The sequence below is a fragment of the Uloborus diversus genome, chromosome 1, assembly GCF_026930045.1.
Source record: "Uloborus diversus isolate 005 chromosome 1, Udiv.v.3.1, whole genome shotgun sequence".
NCBI classification, from domain to species: Eukaryota; Metazoa; Arthropoda; class Arachnida; order Araneae; family Uloboridae; genus Uloborus; species Uloborus diversus.
In genome coordinates this window covers 45,494,902-45,517,501 of record NC_072731.1, presented here as the reverse complement: position 1 = coordinate 45,517,501, position 22,600 = coordinate 45,494,902, and the positions used below count along the sequence as shown (strand labels likewise).

Sequence of the window (22,600 nt, the reverse complement as noted above, 5' to 3'; positions counted from 1 at the left end):
AATCTATTATTTGAAATATTTTATGTTTGTAAACAAATAAAATACTCGCAATTAATTTCAGTAAGCAAGGTTTTTTCTTATTCAGAATTTAAATTGCCCCTCTTAATTCTGCTTTTACGATTAGTAACACTTATCAGTGGCGATTATCTTTTGTTTTTTTACTTTCCTAAGTTATCTAGAAACGATTTTAGTGTATTTAATTGTAATATATGTTCTGAGTTGCGAGATTTTTATATCAATATGAATATAGTCTTCATGTTTCCAAAAGTTGAAACTTAATATTAGTACTTTTTAATCTCTTATTTTCACAAAAAAAGCCAAGAAATTGCATGGTCCCAGTCAACTCGGCGTCGGATGATACATACGTGCTAACCCGACCCGTCTTCATTCCACTAATAAGAGTTTGTCAGTTTTGAATTGATGCTGATCTTTAAGCATACGCTTTGAATTCTACTTCAGTTCTTAAAGTATTTTAACTGCAGGTGCGACTTACCCAAACCATAGTGCAAGGTCCCTCCGACAATTTGAAATTAAAAAATATATATATATACGAGTTACTGGAGAATTTGTAAAACGTTACACATTAATCCTGATGCCCTTACACAATGGTTTAAATTTAATAAAATAAATCAAAATGAATAGTTGTAATTTAAAATGAATGGTTGTAGTAACCCGCCGTCCCGATGTTACAAATAATGCATTCTTCTTTTTTTTTTTCTTTTCTTTTTTGTTTGTACTTATGTTATATTATTATGTTAAGACTTATTAATGTTTATTATGTTCAAGTTGAACCATGTTAAGACTGCAATGCATTAAATAGTATAACCAAAAGGTTTCTAGAAAGGAAATTTAGTTAAAACAGCAAATGTAAAATATTTTTGCGCCAGTTATATCGCATACTTTGTTTTTGCAAAGTCATATATAGAGTGTTCCATTTTAACCTGCAAAACCTCTATTTTCGCAACTGTTTCTCCTAGATGCATACTTCCAATTGCAAAAGTGTTCAAAATCTGATGCAGAGTTTAGATATTTAAAGTTTGAAAAAAAAAAAAATAAAAATGAGTCAAAAAAATACGAATTTTAACTTTTTTAAGGGCTTTAGGTCCCCTAACTTATATTTAGTTAAATAAACTCCTTGCTAACACAAAAAACTTGACATGTATGCCACCAAAACTCAAGGAAACATTCGAGTTTAAAGTTTTAAGGAACCATGCAGAAGATGAATATGGAACTTATGCTCTTTCAGAGGAATGACAGGTTGTCGAAGTAAAAGAACTGAGGGTTTATATTTTCCATATCCATTACAAAATAAATGCAAATGTTGTGACATGTTACGCAAAAACACCGTATAAAACCTCGAACAATTTGAAAAACCAGACTCTTTGCACACATATAATTTTAAATCCTTGTTAGCCGTTATATTTTGCCCCAAACGTGTTATTGACGGCGAATGTAAAGTGGTGTAAGTCACAAAACGCTGTGTTTCATATCTTGTGAATATTAGTCGTGCTAATGGCAAACTTTTTGTTTGGAATTATTTTTCAATGGAGATTATTTCCCTGAATATAAGTTAGCGGACCTGGGGCCCCTTATAAAAAGTTAAATTTTGTATTTTTTGACTCATTTTTATTTTTGCTTTAAATAGTCCACATCTTAACTCTGTATCTGATTTTAAACATCTTTGCAATTGACAGTATGCATCTAGGACTAATGGTTGCGAAAATAGATGCCTTGCCGTTTAAAATAGGTCATTACGGTTCTATTTTATTTCCGTATTCCATTTGCTATATATTACATTAGTTATAGTTTTAAAAAATTACGTACTACAAAATCATGCACAGCATTCGGATGAAAAATTAAACGTATTTGATGCAGCATAACTTCTCTAGCGATGAATTGTTTCATTAACAAAAACCTTAAGCAAAGACGGACTAGAAAATTTACATAAAATTTCGGAACTTAAAACAATACTCTAATTGAAAACCAGGGAAAGATAATTTAAAATGTTTCAAGCGAAAAAATAAAGTGCAGCGTACTATTTCATTGAGAATATTTTATTACCGTAAAGGATGGGATGGTAAATGATTACCATTTCAAGCTTCTACAAAAGCATAGTCAGAGAAGCATCCTAAATTACAGGAGTTATTATTAATGCATATCCTCCTGGTAAGTTAAGATAAATGGATAGGAAGACTTCTGCAATTACCTGATCTTCCTCAGGGATGCAGGGGAGTAACATTCAAAGATGTCCAAAAATAGGTTCAATTCTCTAGTAGAATTTTTATGTTACGCTGCTGTTCTTGCTTTTATTTTACTCTTGTGTTTTATAAATTGCTTCAAGTCAATGTTTTCTGCTAAAGGTTACTAATGTTGAATGAATTTAAAAAAAAATGTGAACAAATATTTTAACATATATAATGAATAAGTCGGTATTAAACTATTGATGAACACTAAAGAAATATATAACTTTAGACTATGTCTATATGATAAATTTTAATAGGAATTGGAAAATATTTTTTCTTATTTGATGCGTAAACCTAGCGAAAGTGTTTATGTTCAAAGAGAAAGAATAAATAAATACACACATAAAATACAACGTTGTTCCCTAACTTATATATTTTTTTAATTAGTTTTTAATTGTTTTGAATTTTAGTGACGGTTGTATCGCATTCCTTGTTTTTCCAAAATCATATATATATATATATATATATATATTCAAAAATCAAATAAAAGTTAATATTTACCAACAAAAGACTTTACTCGCAAAAAGAATTTAAAAATTTAAATAAAAAAGAGCATAAAAGTAGCATCTGAGTTTTCAAATGTTTCGATAAATACCGTGCTAGAAAACGGTATTTATTCACACATTTGAAAATTCAGAGATATTTTTCATACTATTCACAATTTAATTTTATTATTTAGTTCAAGAATTTTAACATATCTTCGAGAACTATTTTTGTTTGAAATAATATTTTTTTCGGAACATTGCATGATAGGTTAATACAATTTGTTCTTGAAGAATGAGTAGTTATTCCAAAAACAAATCGTGTCCTCATCATGTTAAACCTTAATCATACTAAAAGTAATATGCATCTTAAAATTTTGCTGTCAAATGGCATATGGTTGTAGCAAAGTTTTCCCAATAAATATTTTGATCTTCTAAAATGAAATAACAAAAGATTAATTAATTAAGGATATACGGCTTTCATGAAAACCAAATTTAGTTATTTTTCCATGCCGATATACAAATATCTTAAAATAAAACATAGTTATTTTTTTTATTATTTTTTTTGAATATTGAATCAATATTGAGAACTAAAAAATGTGGTTTTCTTTGTTTAATCAGTATGCAAACAAACATGTTGTTTTAGAAATTTCAACGCTGAAATCTGCTAAACTCTCGCAAAATTAAAACGCGAATATATAATCCGATTTACCCTTTTTAAATGTTTTAATTATTTTCTTGCTGAAATTTTTTTACTGGAAAAAAAGCAAATCATTTTTTATCCTACACAGTTATTAAAACATTATGATTCGCTTTTTCTTTGCCATTATTGCCAATACTAGAATCATAAAATATAATTTAAGCTGTTTATTGAGAAAAAATAAACCCTATAAAAATACGTTTATAATCCTCTTATTCTAGTCTCAAGTATTGTTGCCGCAGAGTTTTTGGTTTCAAATGTTGATATCTGCATTTACTGAGATAATGCATATCCTTTTTTTTTTTTTTTTTTTAATTGTTAATCACCTCAGAAAACACTTCGAACGTGATTTGTTTTTTGCTTCACGCATCAGTTATGTTTATAGCGTTATCTTTGAAAATAAAAACACAAAAGGAAATGGTACAGTAATGCACACGTTTTGTTTTAGCCAATGATCTTTATGGGATGGCTAAAAGCTTTTTTTTTAAACAGTAATAATTAATTTCTTGTTCGGAATAATGTTCAATAACATTTGTAACTTTCTATATTGTTTGAAGTAATAAGTTAAAGCGTACTTGCGTTTATGTATTTATATAGACGGTTCAATAAGTAAGGTAGTTCTTACCTCATATTTAAAGGATTTTTTTGAAAATTGTCACCAAGTGTTCCTTGACAAATAAACACGGTTTTCAGTTTTTTTTTTTTTTTTTTTGAAAAATAAACATAATTTTTGTTAATCTTTAAGTGTATTTGTAAAATTTGTTGAAATGCTGGAGCACAAATTCCCTGTTTTATTCCTATCTTAATGATACTAATTATCATCTAACTAAGCAAGTTACATTTGGTAATATCAAACACTGTAAAGCACACAACTATTACATTGTATCATAAACTGAAATATGACACTACAAAGACATTATTGTGCTAAAGTTGTTTCAAAATGGTTGTTTTAAAGTTATTTTATTCAAAGCACCACATATGACAGTTTTTTTCGTTACATAGTCAATATATTTAAGCACAAAGAGATGGCCTACCATATTAAGTTTGCAACATTCTACCCCTAATTGCATCCTTTACTAATATTGCGCGTCACACAGTACTACATGAAGATATTTCATTTTTTTGTGAGTTTATCAGTAATTTAATTAGACTCAATGTCCTACATTTAGTGAACTTAAGTGACAATTCACAGAACAACTTCTCTGATTTAGCGCTACAGCGCAGTTTTTGAGTATGTAGAAATGAGTACATACTACGTTTCCAAATAAGAGGCAAGATCGCAACTTTTGGGTTTGAAGTGAGATTAGGAGACGTGTGCGTGTGTGAGTAGAAAGAGATATTTATAGAGAAAAAAGTGATCAGTACGCTTTGTTATACATACTGCCTTATACATTTGAGATGCACTAGTTCGGAAGTGATGATGTACGTAGTAATTAAAAATTTCACTCTTTGACAACATTTGCGAAATGACAAGTGGGGCAGTAGAAGCAAAGACAAGTTTAAAAAATTTCAAAAAATAATTAAAAAAAATATGTATAAAATGTTGAAAAACAGAAATACAAAACAGAACACAGCATCCAGCTCCTTCCAATAATTTGAATTTTGACATCTTGAACTCAAAATCTTTTTGCAATCACGGACTGCGGTAGGACTCTACTTGTGGGATTTCTTGTTCCTACAACTGGTTCCAATCGCGATCATAATTATAAAACACGAATTCAAGATGTCAACATTTAAACTATTGCAAGGGAATGTATGCTGGATGCTGGTTACCTTGTGATGGATGCTTTTTTTTTTTTTTTTTTTTTTGTCTAAAGAGTATTATGTGAAGTGGAGACGGTTGGGTAAAAATAAAGTTGATTCTTTGGTATATGGATGAGGACGTGTCCCGGATCTGAACCAAATTTGGCAGAGGGGAGGTACTTGGGCACCCAAAAAGGAACGTACTGGGGGGGGGGGGGGGTTCGAACGCCAAAAAAGAACCAAACCGTTCGAATTTTAATTTTAGGGCTCGAAAATGGCATTAAATAAATATTTATACCCGAAATAATTATCTAATTACTTTGATTCAGGTTCCATTTGAAAGCACGCGAAAACCACCCGTAGAGTTTGTTCATTTCCTTCGAATTTCAACAACAAAAAAAGGCTCTAAAATCACCGGGAATAAACTAAAAAGCACTGCTAAGCCTAATGAAACATAAATTTTAAATCGGAAAATTATAGTTTGCGCGATTTCAATTTAAATTAGGGTTCAGAAGATTGCCTTTTTTTTCGTCGGCTTTGACAAAATAAAATTCGTTCTTGTTTTGAGGTGAAAATTTCCCATTTTGATTATTATTTGGTAAATTACCTTCGCTCTTCTTTTTAGGATTTTAGTTGTATTTATAGAGGTTTGCGTTTAACTTTTTCGGGAACTTTTGATTTGCCGTTTTCTTTCTTTAAGAATGATTATTTTGACGAGGAATTTAACACTATTTTGTTTCTCTAATTGAAGCTTTTTTGAATCGCTTGTTTTTTTTCTTTCTTATTCACAAATTTTGAGGATTTCGTTTTTAAGGTAAAATCTTAGGGTCAACTCAATTCAAGTCTCGAGCTAAAGAGCTCGGTAGATATTTATATACCTCAAAATCACACAAAAAGGTTATGAAAAATGTTAAACAGATTAAAACCTAAATCCGAAGGCAACAGGCACGGAATTCAGCTTCAACTGTATTTTTATAGCAGTAAGTTCATTAAATGAAATTGTTTTCACCTAATGTAAGCTCCTATTACACAAACTCGAAGTACGCCAGTTCGACTCGTTTGTAGAACTTGCCCCACTTTCCCATATCGCGCACTGATGAATGCACAAAAAATGCCTACTTTGAAACAAATTATATTTATTCTAGTACAATTTCATGCGATTTGTTAAATAACTAATTATTATTTTGTTCGTTTAATATCAAGTTAAATACTCTATCTACAATTTCTTTGTCTTTAGAACTGACTAAAAATGACTTAACAGACTATCTGCGAACAATTAATTGTAAGATTTTAATTTTAATTAATATAATTAATTTTAATATAAAAGTAAAATAACAAAAATAATTAAAATAATACAATTTATAAATAATTATAAATTATAAGATTCATAAATATAAGATTCAAGATAACGCAACGATGCATTTCCCCAACAAAAAAAACAAATCGAAAACAAATAACGAGTTATATACAAATATATAAATTGGCGGTATCTGGGCACTAATTTGTCAATTTTATGTACTAGTTTTAAAGATATATGCCTAGGTTTTGCTTTGAACAGTACGAAGAAAAAATTAGAATGGAAGCGTGTTTCTACTGACGGCAGGAATTTAGTCAAAAACAGCTGAGTCTCTTTTTTTTTCCCTTCAAAAAAAAAAGGGGGGGGGGGACAAATTGCGTGCACTTAAAACTACATCATATTCATTAAAAATACGTTTCTGGGGTCTACCTTTTTCCCGCAAGTTACATTTTCGAATATTCCTTCTACTATGTTTAACATAAATGTAAAATAATAGTCATTATTTTGCGATTAGGCAAAAAACAATCACAAAATGATAGGCTAAAGACAATAGAAAGAATTTATAATGAGGGTTTTTATTATACTTATTTAGTTTTAAGCTTGAAACTAAATGCGTAATATTCCGTACTTTGCTTTTGACCACAAGGGCGATGGGCTTTGCTAAAAATATGTTTTATTGATTGCTGTTGAATACATAAACACTGAAACCTTAAGCGGGGTCTAGCAGTTTTTAGTTATGCGAATAAAAACAAAATAATGTGATTCTAAAGCAATTTTCATCGTTTACTTTTATAGTTAAATAATTAAGCTTTGGTAATAAAAGATTTTAATGTAAAAAGCTTTCATAAAAATATTTGTGCTGTTACTATTTTTAGTAAAAATACTTTTAAAATAAGCCATTTTTTGGTCTGAAAACATTTTACTTCATTTATTACTTATTTTGCTTAAATTTACTTCGTCGGATTTTGTTCAGTAACTTTTTATTCACTACCTGTCGTCTGCTCAATAAATTCATATTTTGATTCTAATTTTCACTTGATATCTTCTTCCTATTTTTATTAAACAAAGTATAGAGTTTAAAATTGTTCAAAAAACGTTCTTATTTTTTAAAAAAATACTCTGTAAAATAAATTGTGAAACGAGAAAACAAACGCAAAACTATTTTAATTTTCTTATTCCAGGTTGCATTAAAAGGGCCGTAATTAAGAGTTAATTTTAATGTGCTTTCTTTGAAACAAATAATTTTCCAACAATATTTTTATCTATACACAATAATGCATTGATCATCGTAACGAACAACCTTTCTCCTTGCAGAGTTCAAATTTGCAATCTCAGATTGATAAAAATGATTCGTTTTTGGAAGCATGTGATTGCATTTTGAATGTAAGAAAAGTATTCTGTCACATAAAAACTTTAATTGTGATCGCAATAAAAATAAAATAAATGGTACAATGCCGGAAGACAACGTTCCAGCAGTTACTAACAGAAAAGGCAATACTAAAACATGACAATAGAAGACTACGCTACTCAAGATGACACCTGGGGAGAAAACTAATTAACTTTGGCGAAAACCCTTAGTGGGTTGCGCCATCCTCCACGCTTTCCTGACATTGCATCATCTGACTTTCCCTTGTTACTATCGTTATGATATTTTTTTTAAAGAAAGAAATAGGCTGATGACAAGAATTCTATCTACAGGGATTCCTCCTCAACACCAGTTGACATTCATTGACACGGGTGTGTTAATGTGCGCACTAAAACTTAAAAGGCTATTGATTTGATGTTAGCTATATTATTAAAAAAATAAATAAATAAATAATGCTAGAAATTAATTAGCTTGAAGGAAAAAAACATTTATTTCGCCCCCTCTAATAATATATGCGGATCTAAAACTAAAATGTTTTTTAAAATTAAGCATTGTTTGGAAAATATTTTAAAAACAATTAAAGATAAAATTCTTGCTTATAGGAACTTATTCATGCACGTTTATGGCATGCATAAAATAGTTTGTTTGGGCTTAAAACTTTTAATGACAAAACTGAAACAAAAATGTAAGGTAACAAAAATGCAAATCAGCAAAGAATGCAAATCATTCCAACCTCCGTGCAGGTTCAGCTTCATAAATACAACGAGAACTTTACCACCTAGTCTTGGTACAGATTACGGTCATTTGGAAAGATTGTTTTTAAGGAACTCGGCAACGAATTATGTGTTTGCCTGCTTAAATATTCCGTTACTGACTTTACGATGGCTTCAGCACACTTCATGACCTTTCTCTGGTCGTATAACACAATAGAGCCCAGACGTTTCTTTTAACAAAGACATTAATGCCTTTTGCTCAAGATAATTGAGTTTCAAGGAATAACAGTGGTGACTGATATTGCCCTGGAGATAATAAAACACGCAAAATAATGTCACAGAAATCACTGCAGAGCAAGTGTAACTTCTGCTCATTCAATATCGTTGCATATGTGTAGTTGCTTGCAAAAATGTTTTATGCCATAAAACGTGTATCACCCTCACAATGATGCCATGCAAAAAAATTGGGGGAGGGAGATAAAATAAAATATGTAAAACTAGAATTAAGGTTTGTATCTTTTTTTTTTTTTTTTGAGTATTAATAATCAGTAGCACTATTAAGTTATATTAATAAATAACTTACTATTAGTGAACCTTATTTTTTTTTGAAAACTACATTACAAAAAATAAGTAAATAAAGCTATGCTTACGAATATGAAACTATATTGTCTAAAAAACACCAATGAAGTACAGAAAAATTACCTATTGTTGGGGTAAATCTAACCTGGCAGTATTGTGAAAGTTACGCAGATCCCAATTCACAGCATTACGACGCTCTCAGGTTAGGTTTGCTCCAACTATAGTAAAAATACGTTTCACAAGTCATTGTAGCTTTAATTATCTGCTATCATTTCTTTACGAAGCCCTAACGTATTTCCTATGGTTTTGCAAAATCATCCCAGCTGTCGTGCATGCGAACACTAAAAATGTCATGCGTTTGTTATTAGAGTATGTATATTAGGGTGCTGATAAAACCAAAATGTTCGTAGCGTCGGACCAGCCGAGTGCAGAAACGTTGTGAACACAAACCACTTAGAAAAGGGTGAATTTTATACTTTGTCTCCGACAAATAGATAACTCAGACATTGATGATGACTCAGAAAGAAAAAGAAGAAAAACCTTTTAACTTTCGTAAAGCACAAGTATAACAAACACAAAGAAAAGAAAAAAAAATTATGGTAGATTATTTTTAGGTAAAACTATCTAATTACTTAGCTTAGTCCCACCTACATAGTTAAAAAATTATTCAGGAAATGAATCATAAACATGCAAAGCAAGATACATCCAGGAATGAGTCAAAGTAAATATCTTTCGTATTCTTATAATTTTTGGATAGCTAAATTTTATTGCATGATGATATTTACTTATGTATTAAATACATGTAGGGGAAGGTTGCCGTTAACGAACCGGTTCCATGACTGGACCGCAAAGATATTTCCTGTACCAGAGTTTGTGCGGATGCGTAATCAGTTTTAGTACCTTCTTTTGTCTGAAAACAGTCTACTGCAGAGTCGTCAAGTAGCTAAAATTATTTCATCATATTGTTAATCGGTCTGAAAACATTTCTACCGTTATCTTAATAATTATTGAGATTTTCATTTAGTTATAACATGCTTTGAATATCACTCATCAATTTAACGTGCACATCAACTTAAAAGAGTATATTTTCAAGTGCAATTCCCCATAGTTCATGTTTCATCATGATTCGCCACAGTAACACCTATAAGAATATTCAAATTGACGCAGTTGCTATGATTGGACCGCTAGGTGTTTTCACGAATGGACCACGTGACAAAGTGGTTCATTCATGGAACTTCTCAAACATTGTTGTAACTTCAGCTCAATTACCTTTGAAAATTGCAAGATTGATTTAAAATAAATATGATAATGAAGTTTCAAATACTTTTGTTGTTTCATAAAAATGCAAAAAAAATAGTAAAATATGGCCATTGGACAACGTGCTACAGCAGCTTACAGAAATGGTGGTATAGACCGTAACGAAGTCAGCTGGCAGTATAAAATCCTAAAAGCAAATTTATACAGTCGGATGGAAGATAAAAACCGGTTTGTTGTTACCTTAGTCACTTATTAGAAATTTAGGAGATAAGCCCTCCGAAGTAGGAACCTGATTAGTGAATCATATTTTGAAACTAGAGAAGACGTTGTTGGAATTACTTCCGAAAAATTGGGGGAATTGGCCTTTCAAGAGGCTGAGAAAAATAACGTGTCCCACAGATTTAATTCAGACAAAAAGTCTTTTAGTACTATAAATCTTTGGTAGTTTGAGACTTCTGGTTTTTAGTAATAAAATGGTCAATAAGTTCTCTGACATTTTAGAGAGTAAGTACAATCTTGCGTTGAACGTTAATTTTCAAAATCAATTTAACAAAATTCTCAACAGTTCAAGAGAGGTTGAACAGATATTACCCAAGAACAGTTTTGCAAAGGTTGGGAAAATATCAAGTGGTGACCGAGGTGTAATGACAACAGCTGTGTGTTGTGTGAATGCTGTTTTTTTTTTTTTTTTTTTAATGTTCATCTTATCCGAAAATAAAGCATTTTAGAAATTTTTTTTCTATAACTTACTGCTGTTTCTTGTTTATTGATCACTTATAAAAAATATTTGTAAGTTACGCTTTGATTTTTTAATTTGATAATTTAGTCCATCAATGCAAACTCGATGGTTCATTCATAGCAACTAACCATGAATGGACCGCATGCTAAAATATTTATTTTTAATTGTCGTTCTTTATTATGCATATTTCTCATGAAAGTGATTATTATTATTAAAAGAGAAATATATACTGAGAAATCGTTCCTACAATTAACGTGAAACTTGAGTTGGATTTCATTTCTAAAGAAGTCGAAAACCTTTATGTGGTTCACTGACGGCAACCTTCCCCTATAGTTTGCTGTACGCAGTGTAATATATGATGCCCTTACATTATTGATGAAATGTTTAACATTCATAAGATCATGAAATATGTGCAAAATCATGCTAAATAGCGTATTATGTTGAAAAGCTTTATGTTGGTTATTATTTTTAAAAAACTTAAGAAACTTGCAGATGTGAAAATTTTGCTTTCTGTGAAAGCTTATCATGAAATTTAGAAAAAAAGGATAATTTCAAAGATTAAAGTGTTTATAAACTAGCACACAGACAATTAAATAAAACCGATGCTGTTAAAAATTGCTAAGAGTAAAGCAGATATAATATAACACAATATGTTATAAAGGTTTAACTGAAAAATACTCGGATTTACTTTTAGACGTACTTTGGGTTAGTTACTTACTTTAGCCATATATTAGCGTAATTAATGTAAGCATATTTTCATGCATGAAGTAATTTACATATTTCATTATCTTTACAAAGAAAAAAAATCAAATCCTAGCAAAACCAACATTTTAAAGTTAAAATTGCCTTAATAATGTTTGCTTCGAAATCACTTTCGCTCCCACTCCTCCTTCATAGATTTAAACGGCGTAAGCACGTATGAATTCCCAATGCAATATACAAAGTAGAACAAACGCTGATACGATTTCGAATGCATGGAATCAATGAATCTATGTCAGCTTTGAAATCCATTAAATTAATTATAAGCTATCGTTTGTAGCATCTTAATAAATCAGTTAGTGCTCTATAAAGTGTTTACTCAAGGAAAAGCACACGATATCTATTTTGGAGTTGGAAGGTAGCTACTGAATTTTAAATGCATGTACCATTGGAGGGTAAACATACATTTACTTTAGCCAGAAATTGATATCAGGAAATTTTGTAACGTCGGCACTTGTCTTTAGAGATTGTATTTGCTATCTCGTTATCTGAGTGCAGCTCGTGGCAAGGGGAAAAACATCCAAACTTATATAACCTTGAATTATTCAATGGCTTCTCCAAAATATTAATTGTACCATTAAAGCAAAATGTGTGGTATTTTAAAATTTAAAGTAATGCATCTAAGTTTTTTAAAAACAATATCAGAGAATAAAATTGCAAAATGTTTTTTTCCTTGCAATTATTATTTGTTCACTTTTCTAAATTTTTTCGGAAGTTTTTTAAGTTTAAAAATAGTAAATTGTAAACAAAAATAATCCATCTCTTATGGTTTTATGGATATTTTTTTTTTGCTTGGTAATTTTCATTAAATATTGTCGTATTTTCCTCCGTATTATTTCACGTTAAAGTAATTATTTAGCTGAAATTGTGTCAAAAATGTCATATCCTATAATTCGGTCTTATTATCTTTCGATGCGATGACAAACTCATGATGCGGTTGAGTATTATTCTTACGCACCTTAGAGTAGTAAAAATCGAATTGTGTCCAAAGGGGACAATGGTGTTCTAGTAAGGTATTTTTTTACAACTTCTCAAATTAGTCAAGGGAAATTACTTGCCTAAAAATGCTACATAAAAAGGGTGAATTTAGAATATTAGAATATATAGACATTTTTTTAAATTTACAAAGACTTTTGTGAGATAAAATTTCCGGCACTATTTGATTTTTAAAGAATTAGGTTTGATTATTTTTAAAAAAATATTATGTAGTTTTGTTGAAAATTGATCATAGATCTTATAATTAAATACCAATTTTGAAATATTAATTCTAAACAATGGATAGGGTCCTATTTCATTGAAAGTCGTAGGTGTACGAACATTTTTGGGAGCCGCTGTACGTATATGTTGCTTGAATATTATACGAAAATTTAATAGCGGTGTATTTAGTATTTATTTTTGGTTCTGATATTTCGTATATAAAGTCGGAATCTACGATGATTTTTGCAATTACACGATATTTTTTTTAAGTTCTTTCCAATTATTAAAATGTGCATTCTTACTTGAAAAAAAGGTCAGGTTCAAGTCAAGGGAGTTTTATACAGTTCTCTTGGGACAACAACTCTGAAGAGTAATTAAGTTTTATATCCAATAACCGCATGTGTAATTTTCTTGCCACACGGAACAACCCCATTCTATCATAAGATCGATATCATATTCCAAAACATTACTTTGAACATCTAGAAATATGAAACATACGACAAACATAAAAATGAACTTTTTTTCCAATTTGAGTGTATCTTCGCATCATTTAAATATTAAATGCTGCTCGGTTTTTCTGCCCTATAATAACATTTTTCAAATATTCGGTAGTTTCTTGATTTTGTTGTCTTTGATAAGTACTTTTTTAAAATATCAGAAGAAACAAGGATAGAAAAATGGACCATGGTGTCATATTTTTGGGAACAAACTACAGAGTCAGTTATTTTTCGTGCAGTAGTTATTGGATTATATAGTTCAGAAATACTAACTTAAAAGAACCGTGCAACCTAAGTACATCAGCACTAAAAAAAAAGAAAGAAAAAAATCCTTAATACCCATTAACTCCGCATTTGTAGCTCAGACAAACCCATTTTTCTTCTCACAACGTAGGCAACTAATACTGACTTTCTTACATCTTTGGCACCATGCTTAGCTAAATAAGGTGACAAATCGTAAATTGCGTTTTTTTAATTCGATGGTTTGCTGTAAAGCTAAAAGATGCTTTCGTAGGGATGACATTCATTGCAAAAAAATATATTTTGAAAAGTAAGCGATTTGAATAATTTATCATTTAGGTTTTGATTCAAAATCTTTGAATTCCATTATTGTCATAAAATTTTAAACCACGTTTTTGAGTCATCTTCGATATCACTGTCTCTTCAAAGGGAATTCAGAGAATACAAATAATAAAAGATATCTGGGGTTTTTTTTCATCTAAAATTAAATACTATATGAATTGTTTTTTTTTTCTTTTAGATAAAATACATTTAAAAAAATAAAATTCGCTTTAAGAATGTAGGTGTTGCACCTTGGGACACTACCAATTTCTAAGAATCTGTTTTTAGCAAGCATGTTTTTGTGATCTCCAATAGTAATCTTCACCATTCAGTGGTGTCATCGTTAAATCAGCATTAACCCGGGAGAACTCGCATCGGGCCTCTCAGACCCGGTCATTACAAAACTACGCTGCCAAAAATCACCTCTTCAACGGATATGAATGAGCTCCCCTGTAGCTGCGTTCGAGGTGACCTACATACTGACCACATGCTTTTCAGGAATGTACATTCCCCCTTTCCCCCCAGAAAATTCCGGTTCGGGCTTCAGAGGCCCGGAGCGAGCGCTCACGCTTTTCACTTCAGATTGTGAATGAGAAGGAAGAGTAGTGAAATGCATCGCTATTTAAGCTACAAAGATGAAATGAAGAAGTTGCAGACCTTGTTGGTTGAGGTTTCAACTGATGAGAACTCCCTTAATGAAGATGATGAAGAAGTTGACACAGAGCAGTAAAGCGATCATCAGTAATGCTTCAAAGAAGATTTAGATTCATGTATCAAAAAACTTTCTCAAACCTTACTTTTTAAAACATATTTTAGAGGCTGTTTATCTATTTATAATTCAGTGTTGAAAACACATTTTTTTTTTCTATTTTGCAAACTTAATTTACTGAAATAACCACTCCGGGCCTACGGAGTCCCCCGCGAGCGTTCGTGTGACGAAAAGTACCGCGAGTTCTCCCGGGTTTTTCGAGAGAAAGCAAATTTCATAACTCCAAAGTAAATATTTTCTTCATTTTTATTTCATTTTATGTTTTGTATTTGTAAATATTATCAACTGAATTTTATTTTGTTATAAAAGGGAAGTACTTTAAATATTTTGCTTATGAGAAAATAATGATAGTGCATCTAGATTGGCCATTATATTGGTTTTTCATCAACGACGGGGGGAATGTACCTTGGGAGAGCCAAACATTTTGAACAATGTGACACGTTCCAACGCAACGCATATGCATGGTTCTTAATAATTAAGATATGTTTAGAAACAGGGAACATTGTTCTAATCTTATGTAGTCTTTTAAATGAATTTAATGTTAGATAATTCATAATTCGTAACTAAATATTCATGATTTAATTCACTACCATGAAAAAAATACTTTTTTTTTTGTTTTCTGGTGCAAAATTGGTTCAAGTATATCGCTGTTTTCTGAAGCATGAAGACTTTCCCATAGTACAACAGGATGTGTCCCTAGGTATAATATTATGTTGTACCTTGGGATAGCTGGGAACTTTTACTTTAAATGGCTGGCAATATTTTATTTTCAAACTGTCTGAATTTTGAAAAAATATATTGCATTGAAGTATGTTGGGATATTTTAATGCGACTTTTAGATTTTAAATTTGATTAAAATAATTGACGTTAAAAATTAAAATACGAAAAGTGTCCCAATGTGCAACACTCTCCCTTAATTTTTGATGCATTTAAAATGAAAATATGAGAATGATCGAAATCAGTTAAAACATCTTAGCAATAGGCAAATTTCTATCATTAAAGGTTAGAACACCAAATATTGACTTTGGTACTAACATGCTAAAATTTTGGATCATGTAATTAGGATCTGTTGAGATAAAACATTGAACCAAGTATTTTTCTATAACTTTTATCTCTATGACAGTTGGGAAAACGTCTTTTACACGGGATGACTACCATTATGGAGTATCACAAAACACAATGGAAAAAAAAAAATGTTTGCATTTCATTAATCAGTTATATTCACTTTAAGCAAATAATTATTTTTCGCTGTATGTATGAGTTCATCAGAGGTAATTTTTGAAACAAAACTCACTAATTACCTTCTAATTATCTGAAAATAACCCTCCGCACAGCACCATTTTCAATGTTCAACATTTAACATTCTTCCGTTTCTGATCTAGAATGAATTTGCTTTATCCATATCACACCACTACCACCTATCTTATTTTCATTTAAAGTCACGCGTATTAATTATGCTAATTTCGAGTAAATACTAAGAAAGTGCGTAGAGAAAAAATATGAAGTTTATTTTCCACTAAAAACAACTGAGCAACCTGATTACAGAACCACTGGGAATTTAAAAAAAAACACCAAGAAGTTGCGTCTAGAGCTGAACGAGCCTACTTTCCCGAATACAGATTTCTTATTTCTAGTATCTGATCAATATTCACAAAAAGAGCTAAAATCGCTAATTGTTTCAAGCATATTTTTTAAAATATTTTAAGCTGATTTCTAGGAATAAAGTATGCCTCATTCATCTAAAAATATAGAAGTGTAAAAAATAAAGGAATAAACAAACAAATAAAATAGCAGCACCTTTTAAACAAAGCAGCCAATACACTTTTTAGATTTAAAAAATCTTTAACCGCATTCAAAAAGAAAAAAATAATAATAATTATAATTAAAAGGTCATGGAAATAAATACATCATATCAAAAAAAAAAAAATAAATAAATAAATAAAAAAAATCGTGTACAAATTCTTTTTATGTTGAAACATATTTATGTACCAACGAAGTTCGTGTTTATTCGCCGAAAACTGAATACATAATTTAAAACTTTAGAGTCAAAATAACAAGAAGTTCTGTCTAGAACTAAACGAGCCTACTTTCCCACATACCAATATCGACTTTTTAGTATCTGATCAATATTCTCAAAATTAGCTAAAATCGTAATTATTTCAAATAAATTTTTTTAAATATTTTAAGCTGAATTCGAGAAATAAAGTATACCTCGTTCATCTAAAGAATTATATACGAAAAAATAAATGAAAGAACAAATAAAATAGCAGCATCTTTTAAACAAAACAGTTAAAAACAATTTTCCATCAAAAAAAAAAAAAAGAAAGAAAGAAAAATCTTCAACCGCTTTCCAAAAGGAAAAAAGAATTCAAATTAAAAGCTCATTAAAATAAATACATCATATCAAAAAAAAAAAAAAAAATCGTTTGTGTTTCCCCTGTTGCCAAATTTTTTTAAATAATGAATTAATGTACTTTCAAAAATAAATAAAAACAATAAAATGTCAACTTAAAAAAAATAATTTTCATTGTCGAAAAAAAAATCGTCTGCGCATATCTTTATGGAGAAACATAAAGGACTCCGAATTTCTCTGCCAAAAACTGAATACATAAATTGAAACTGTAGCTTGAAAATAAAATCAAAACATATTAAAAACAATTATTTCACAGTAAAAACCGTGGCTGCGGAGTTAGAGTCGGAGTCCATCTGATTTTGGGACAAAAGAGTTAGCTTCGAGAGCCGAAAGTTTTAAATTCAAAGACTCGGAGTTGTAATCGGTCATTTCCCCCAAAAGTCCGTAAGTCTACCAATATTTGCAAAGTCTGACTTATTATTTGATGTCGGAGTCGAATTTCCAAGAGTCGGAATCAGTCATTTCATATACATATATATATATATATATATATATATATATATATATATATATTAGTCTAAGAATATTTTGCTTTCTCACTTTAAAATCAAGCTGCTTGTAACTTCACAAATGCAGATACAGTAACAATTAAAGGTAATCGTATTCTTTTCTTTTAAAATTATAATTTTGTGTGAGTCCTATACAAGAACTATTGCTTACAGAGATTAAATATCAAAAATAGATTTCATTTTCTTTTTGTTTAGAAATGCAATCATTTAAACGTATATAATGTCAAAGCAGCAAAAATTATAATTTCAAAAATAACCGTGTATCAAGAAAACAATCTTTTCTGTAGAGGATGAAGAAAATATTGCTCATCTTATTTTAAATCAATCAACAAAAAAGTACATAATTTTGGTTCAATAGAGTCACCATGTGTGTGTTTGCATATTTACTTCATTTAAGACATTAATGTGTATATGAAAAACAGATATATTACGGCTAAAGAATATTTCTGTTTTTGCTACCGGGTATTTTAAAAGAGCCCAAGCTTTTCTACGCTTTTAAACACATAGACAAATTATATATATTCGAGATCTGCAAAGCATAAGTTTTCACGATATCATTTTAAATGTATGAATTCTTATTCTCCTGGAAAATTTTGAAATTTTGATCCATTCAGTTCTTTTGTTTTTCCATTAGATTATATTAATGTTTAAGTAATTCACCTTAATGTTATAATACAATTTACGCAGCGAAATGTATGTTTAAACAACTTGTAAAATACCTGGCTAAATTGTAATCATAAAAAGTCTTACATGAAAAAGGTATGATTCTATTTTGAAAACTTTTGTCAACATAATTCACCTATTATGTATTGCGTTAACTGTGCAAGGTAATATATTTATTTCAACTATTTTAGCAGAAAGAACATAAAATAAATGATATTATGGCATACATTATTTCACACCATCTTGGCTTATTTTGACCGTATGAACCATTAGTTTTGTGTGGGGCCATAAACAAAAGGTTAGCCAAAGGGTATAGTACCCAGCCTACTTGAGGTTTATTTTTGACTTTGAAGTTATGGCAAGTTATAAAACTTTTTGGTAATGGCATGAACATAAAGAAACATTTTTTCACATCTTTATGGTTTTACTGTCAGTATTGTTTTCACTAGGTTGTAAAATGAATCTTTGAAACAGCATATGTTGCTATCTAGTTTACCTACAAAGATTAAAAAATATGTTTATAAATTAAAAAAAAAAAAAAAACTTTTATAAGTAATGGCTAGTTGAAAGTAATTGTAACTTTTTTTCCGTTTTAGCATTTTTTTTTTTTTTTTTTTGCGAAATAGTGTCAGCTTATTTTAAAACATGTACAAACATAACTCTTTTTTTTTTCTTGCTTCTACTAAAAATTGCTTCTAACATAAATAAGCGAATAAGAAACAAAAGCAGCACATTTGGACATAAAAAATAACGAATAAAAATGTATTTATAATTCTACATATATATGCTTTAAATTTAAAACGAACTCTTATTTTTGAAAGCAAAAAAAAAAAAAAAGATTATGTATAAGTATCCCAGTTTTTTTGAAATCCACAAAATAGGTTTGCAATCATTTGTAATTGTTGTCTCTAATGACCTTGTTTCTATTATTTGTACTAAGAAAATATTTTTTCATATACAATGAAGTAGTATAATTCATATTTGATCAATTACTAGTTTCTCCATTTGTTGTGCCATTCACAATAAGATATTTTCTTCATTTTATTTTAAAACAAAATAAAAAGATTATTTTTAGAACTATTTGCTTGGATATTTAGAACGGGAAAATGAAATCAGTTTCAAATATATATTTTTCTGTGTTCTTTTCCTGCAGGAAAATGTTTTTAATTATTTTATTTATTTGCGTTTCATTTGAAAATAGTTTTGTATTTAAAATTGTTTGGTTTTTTTTTTTTTTTTTGAGTTTAAAACGTTTCTAGCATCGTGGAAACTATCCTTATTTGTCCATGTTTCATAAATGCATAAATTAAGCATCCTACAAAAAATATAAAGTAAACTATAAACATTATTATTGACAGCGCAAATCAACATATCTGCAATGCCGTTTAAAAGTGAAGCGCAGTACCTGCATTTTTTTTATTTTTCATTGTTTTGCATTTTTTTTTTCATTTATTGTACCTTAGATTTATTGTAAAATATTGCTTATTAGTTTCCTCTGAAAATATAGCAAGAAAAAATTGAAACTTTCCCTATTTTGTGGGAAGTCCAAGTCATGTGTTTAAAAATATCTTCAAACCTCATTTCAGCATATACTGAACTTTACCTCTCCACATAATTCTGATTGTTTGTTAGTAGTAAGAGTTACAGCTAAGTTGTAAATTAGGTAAAAAGAGTAAGATTTGCTTCACAAAATCTGGTTTAAATAATTTGAAAAGTTATTAAATGGTTTACATATCATTTTAAAGAAGGCTTAAGTTAATATTTTTTTTCTGCAGGATAATCAGTAACACTTACGTCTTTCTGAGTTCAAAAAATTAAGCGATTTTAAAATCGAGTATTTATCTACTGATTAGATATATTTTCTTGACTGAGTTGTTGTCCCGCTTTCATTAAAACTCCTCAAATGCCGGCAACGTAACTTTAAATTCGGTTATGCAACGAAACTTGGCAAGTCCGAAGATAATCATGCTGCTAAATATTTAACGGTGTGGAACTGCCACTATTATGGTTAACAGTTTTCTTTTATTATTATTATTATTATTTTCAAGCACCAACAACATCATTTTTTTACGATCTGATGATTTTTTGAACTTCTTTAAATGATCATTTACTATTGAATCTTCATTTTTTATTGAATATTTAATATATATTCTCCAAATTTTGCTTCAAAACACTTTATATTTAGCTTTCATAGTTAGTAAACATTTATGATCGCTGCAAAAATTTTAGTCATTAATGTTGGATTCTATATGATACGCATTACAGAAGTGCGACGCTAGATATGAACCAAATTTAAATCAACTCGCTTATTTTTTTTTTCTCAAATTAATTTAAATAATCTGATCAGTGAATGAAGTGTTAATACAAATCTTTTTTTTCTTTTTTTGAAGTTTCATTAGTTTTCTTGTTCTCAGATTTATTAGCAAATGTAACTATCTCAAAAATTCTAAAAACTAAACGACTTTAAAATTAAATGCTTTTTCTCCGGTTATGCGTGTTTATTTACTGAGTTAAGGCCCACTTTTATGAAAACTCTTAAAAAGCTAGTAACAGAAGCGTAAACGTTCTGCTTTTTCATTAGTAAAATGTTTAGATTGTGATGTTCCAAATACAGCATCTTTTAGATAATCCTATAAATTTTTGAAATTTCTTTAAATGTCCTTTTACTTATCAGGCTCGAATATATTATCTTTAAAACCTTCTAGCATATGTATTTTATTTTTCTAACGTATTTAGTAAACATGTTTGATTAGTGTAAAATATTAAAGAAGTAATTACCAGTGGTTTTTACTCGGTATACGTTACATATGAACACAATAAAATATTTAATCACATATCATTTCTGCATCAGCGTTTTCACTAATTTTGCTTTGACGCTCTGATGTTTTATATTTACAATAAAGATATTATATTTATGTAGTACAAAAATCACAATCGATCAACTCTAATATGTGAAACTGAAACGTTTATTTATTTATTTTTAGATTTTCCCTTTTTGAATTAACGTTTAGTTAATGACATTAAAAAATGCATTGATTCGCGCAAGGAAATTCAAAAGCCAACATAATTAAAGTAGCTCTAGGTTTAGAACACAAAACTAAAGCTTTAACTCAAAAATTTTTAAGTACATAACTGTTTAACTCAAAGTTTAAAAAAAAAATAAAATTGTAAGAATTATCCCTTTATGTGTTAACTGTTTTTAATTATATGTTTTTATTTTTCACTAAAAACCTTTTTTTTTATGGATAATCATTTTAATAAGATATTTTCTACAATAAATTGTCATCAAATGTAAAGACCGTTTACAAAAGCAATTGACAAACTTTACAAATAAAATAAAACTATTGCCTTTATTATTCAAGTTCAGTTAAAAATTCAATGTGTCAATGATTTGCAGTTTTTTCAGTGTGTTTCGCAAACTTTTAAGAAGTGGTAATACTTATGTTTTGCATTTCATTGTAGAGAACTAGAAGTAGCCATTCAAATCTGATTTGACATACATAATTGTATAGCGTTATTTTTTTTTAAAATGTGTTTAATCTTCCCATGCTTTTAGTAATATGCTAAGGAAGAAAAAAAAAATACTTACCAAACGTTGATGCAACAAACATCAAATATCCAAGAACATATAATTTCATGACTTGTTTTTAATAGTTCTTATGAGTCTGTTCTATAATATAAAATATAAGTTTTTTCTTAAAGGCATTGCTGATGTATTGCTCCAAACTAAACGACGACTGTAATATTTTCAAAATTACATATCTAGCCTCTTAGACTGTCTTCATCTGCGTCGTATATTTATTTTTCACGTACTTCAATAAAATGCTATTGTCTTTTGCAAAAGAGTAATAGCCGTGTGAGCGCGAAAGCTCCCGCCAAACGGAGATACGGAGCGCGAAATGCGATTATAAACGAACGCTTAGTAGCATTCATGCTTCTGGCGCGCGCTTCCGGAGCATGCGCAGAGATAGTTTCCGACCACGCGCAAACGCGCGCACGTGTCAGAAGCGAGACGAGAAATTGCATTAGCGAAGAGCGCGAAGATGCTGGGTTTTTTCTGCGGTGGGGATGACTTGAGATGCGGCTAAGGTTTTTGAGTATGGGAAGAAGGCG

General features: G+C 29.7%; 1 protein-coding gene across 1 annotated transcript in view; it reads right to left on the bottom strand.

Moving 5' to 3' along the window:
* LOC129234560 (lachesin-like) overlaps nt 1-22,353 on the bottom strand; it is a 296,164-nt gene extending 273,811 nt beyond the window's left edge. The window contains exon 1 of the mRNA XM_054868580.1: nt 22,077-22,353. Coding sequence (XP_054724555.1) covers nt 22,077-22,125 — 49 coding nt within the window. The 5' untranslated portion in view covers nt 22,126-22,353. The remainder of the gene's footprint in view (nt 1-22,076) is intronic.
* Nucleotides 22,354-22,600: the final 247 nt, after the last annotated feature.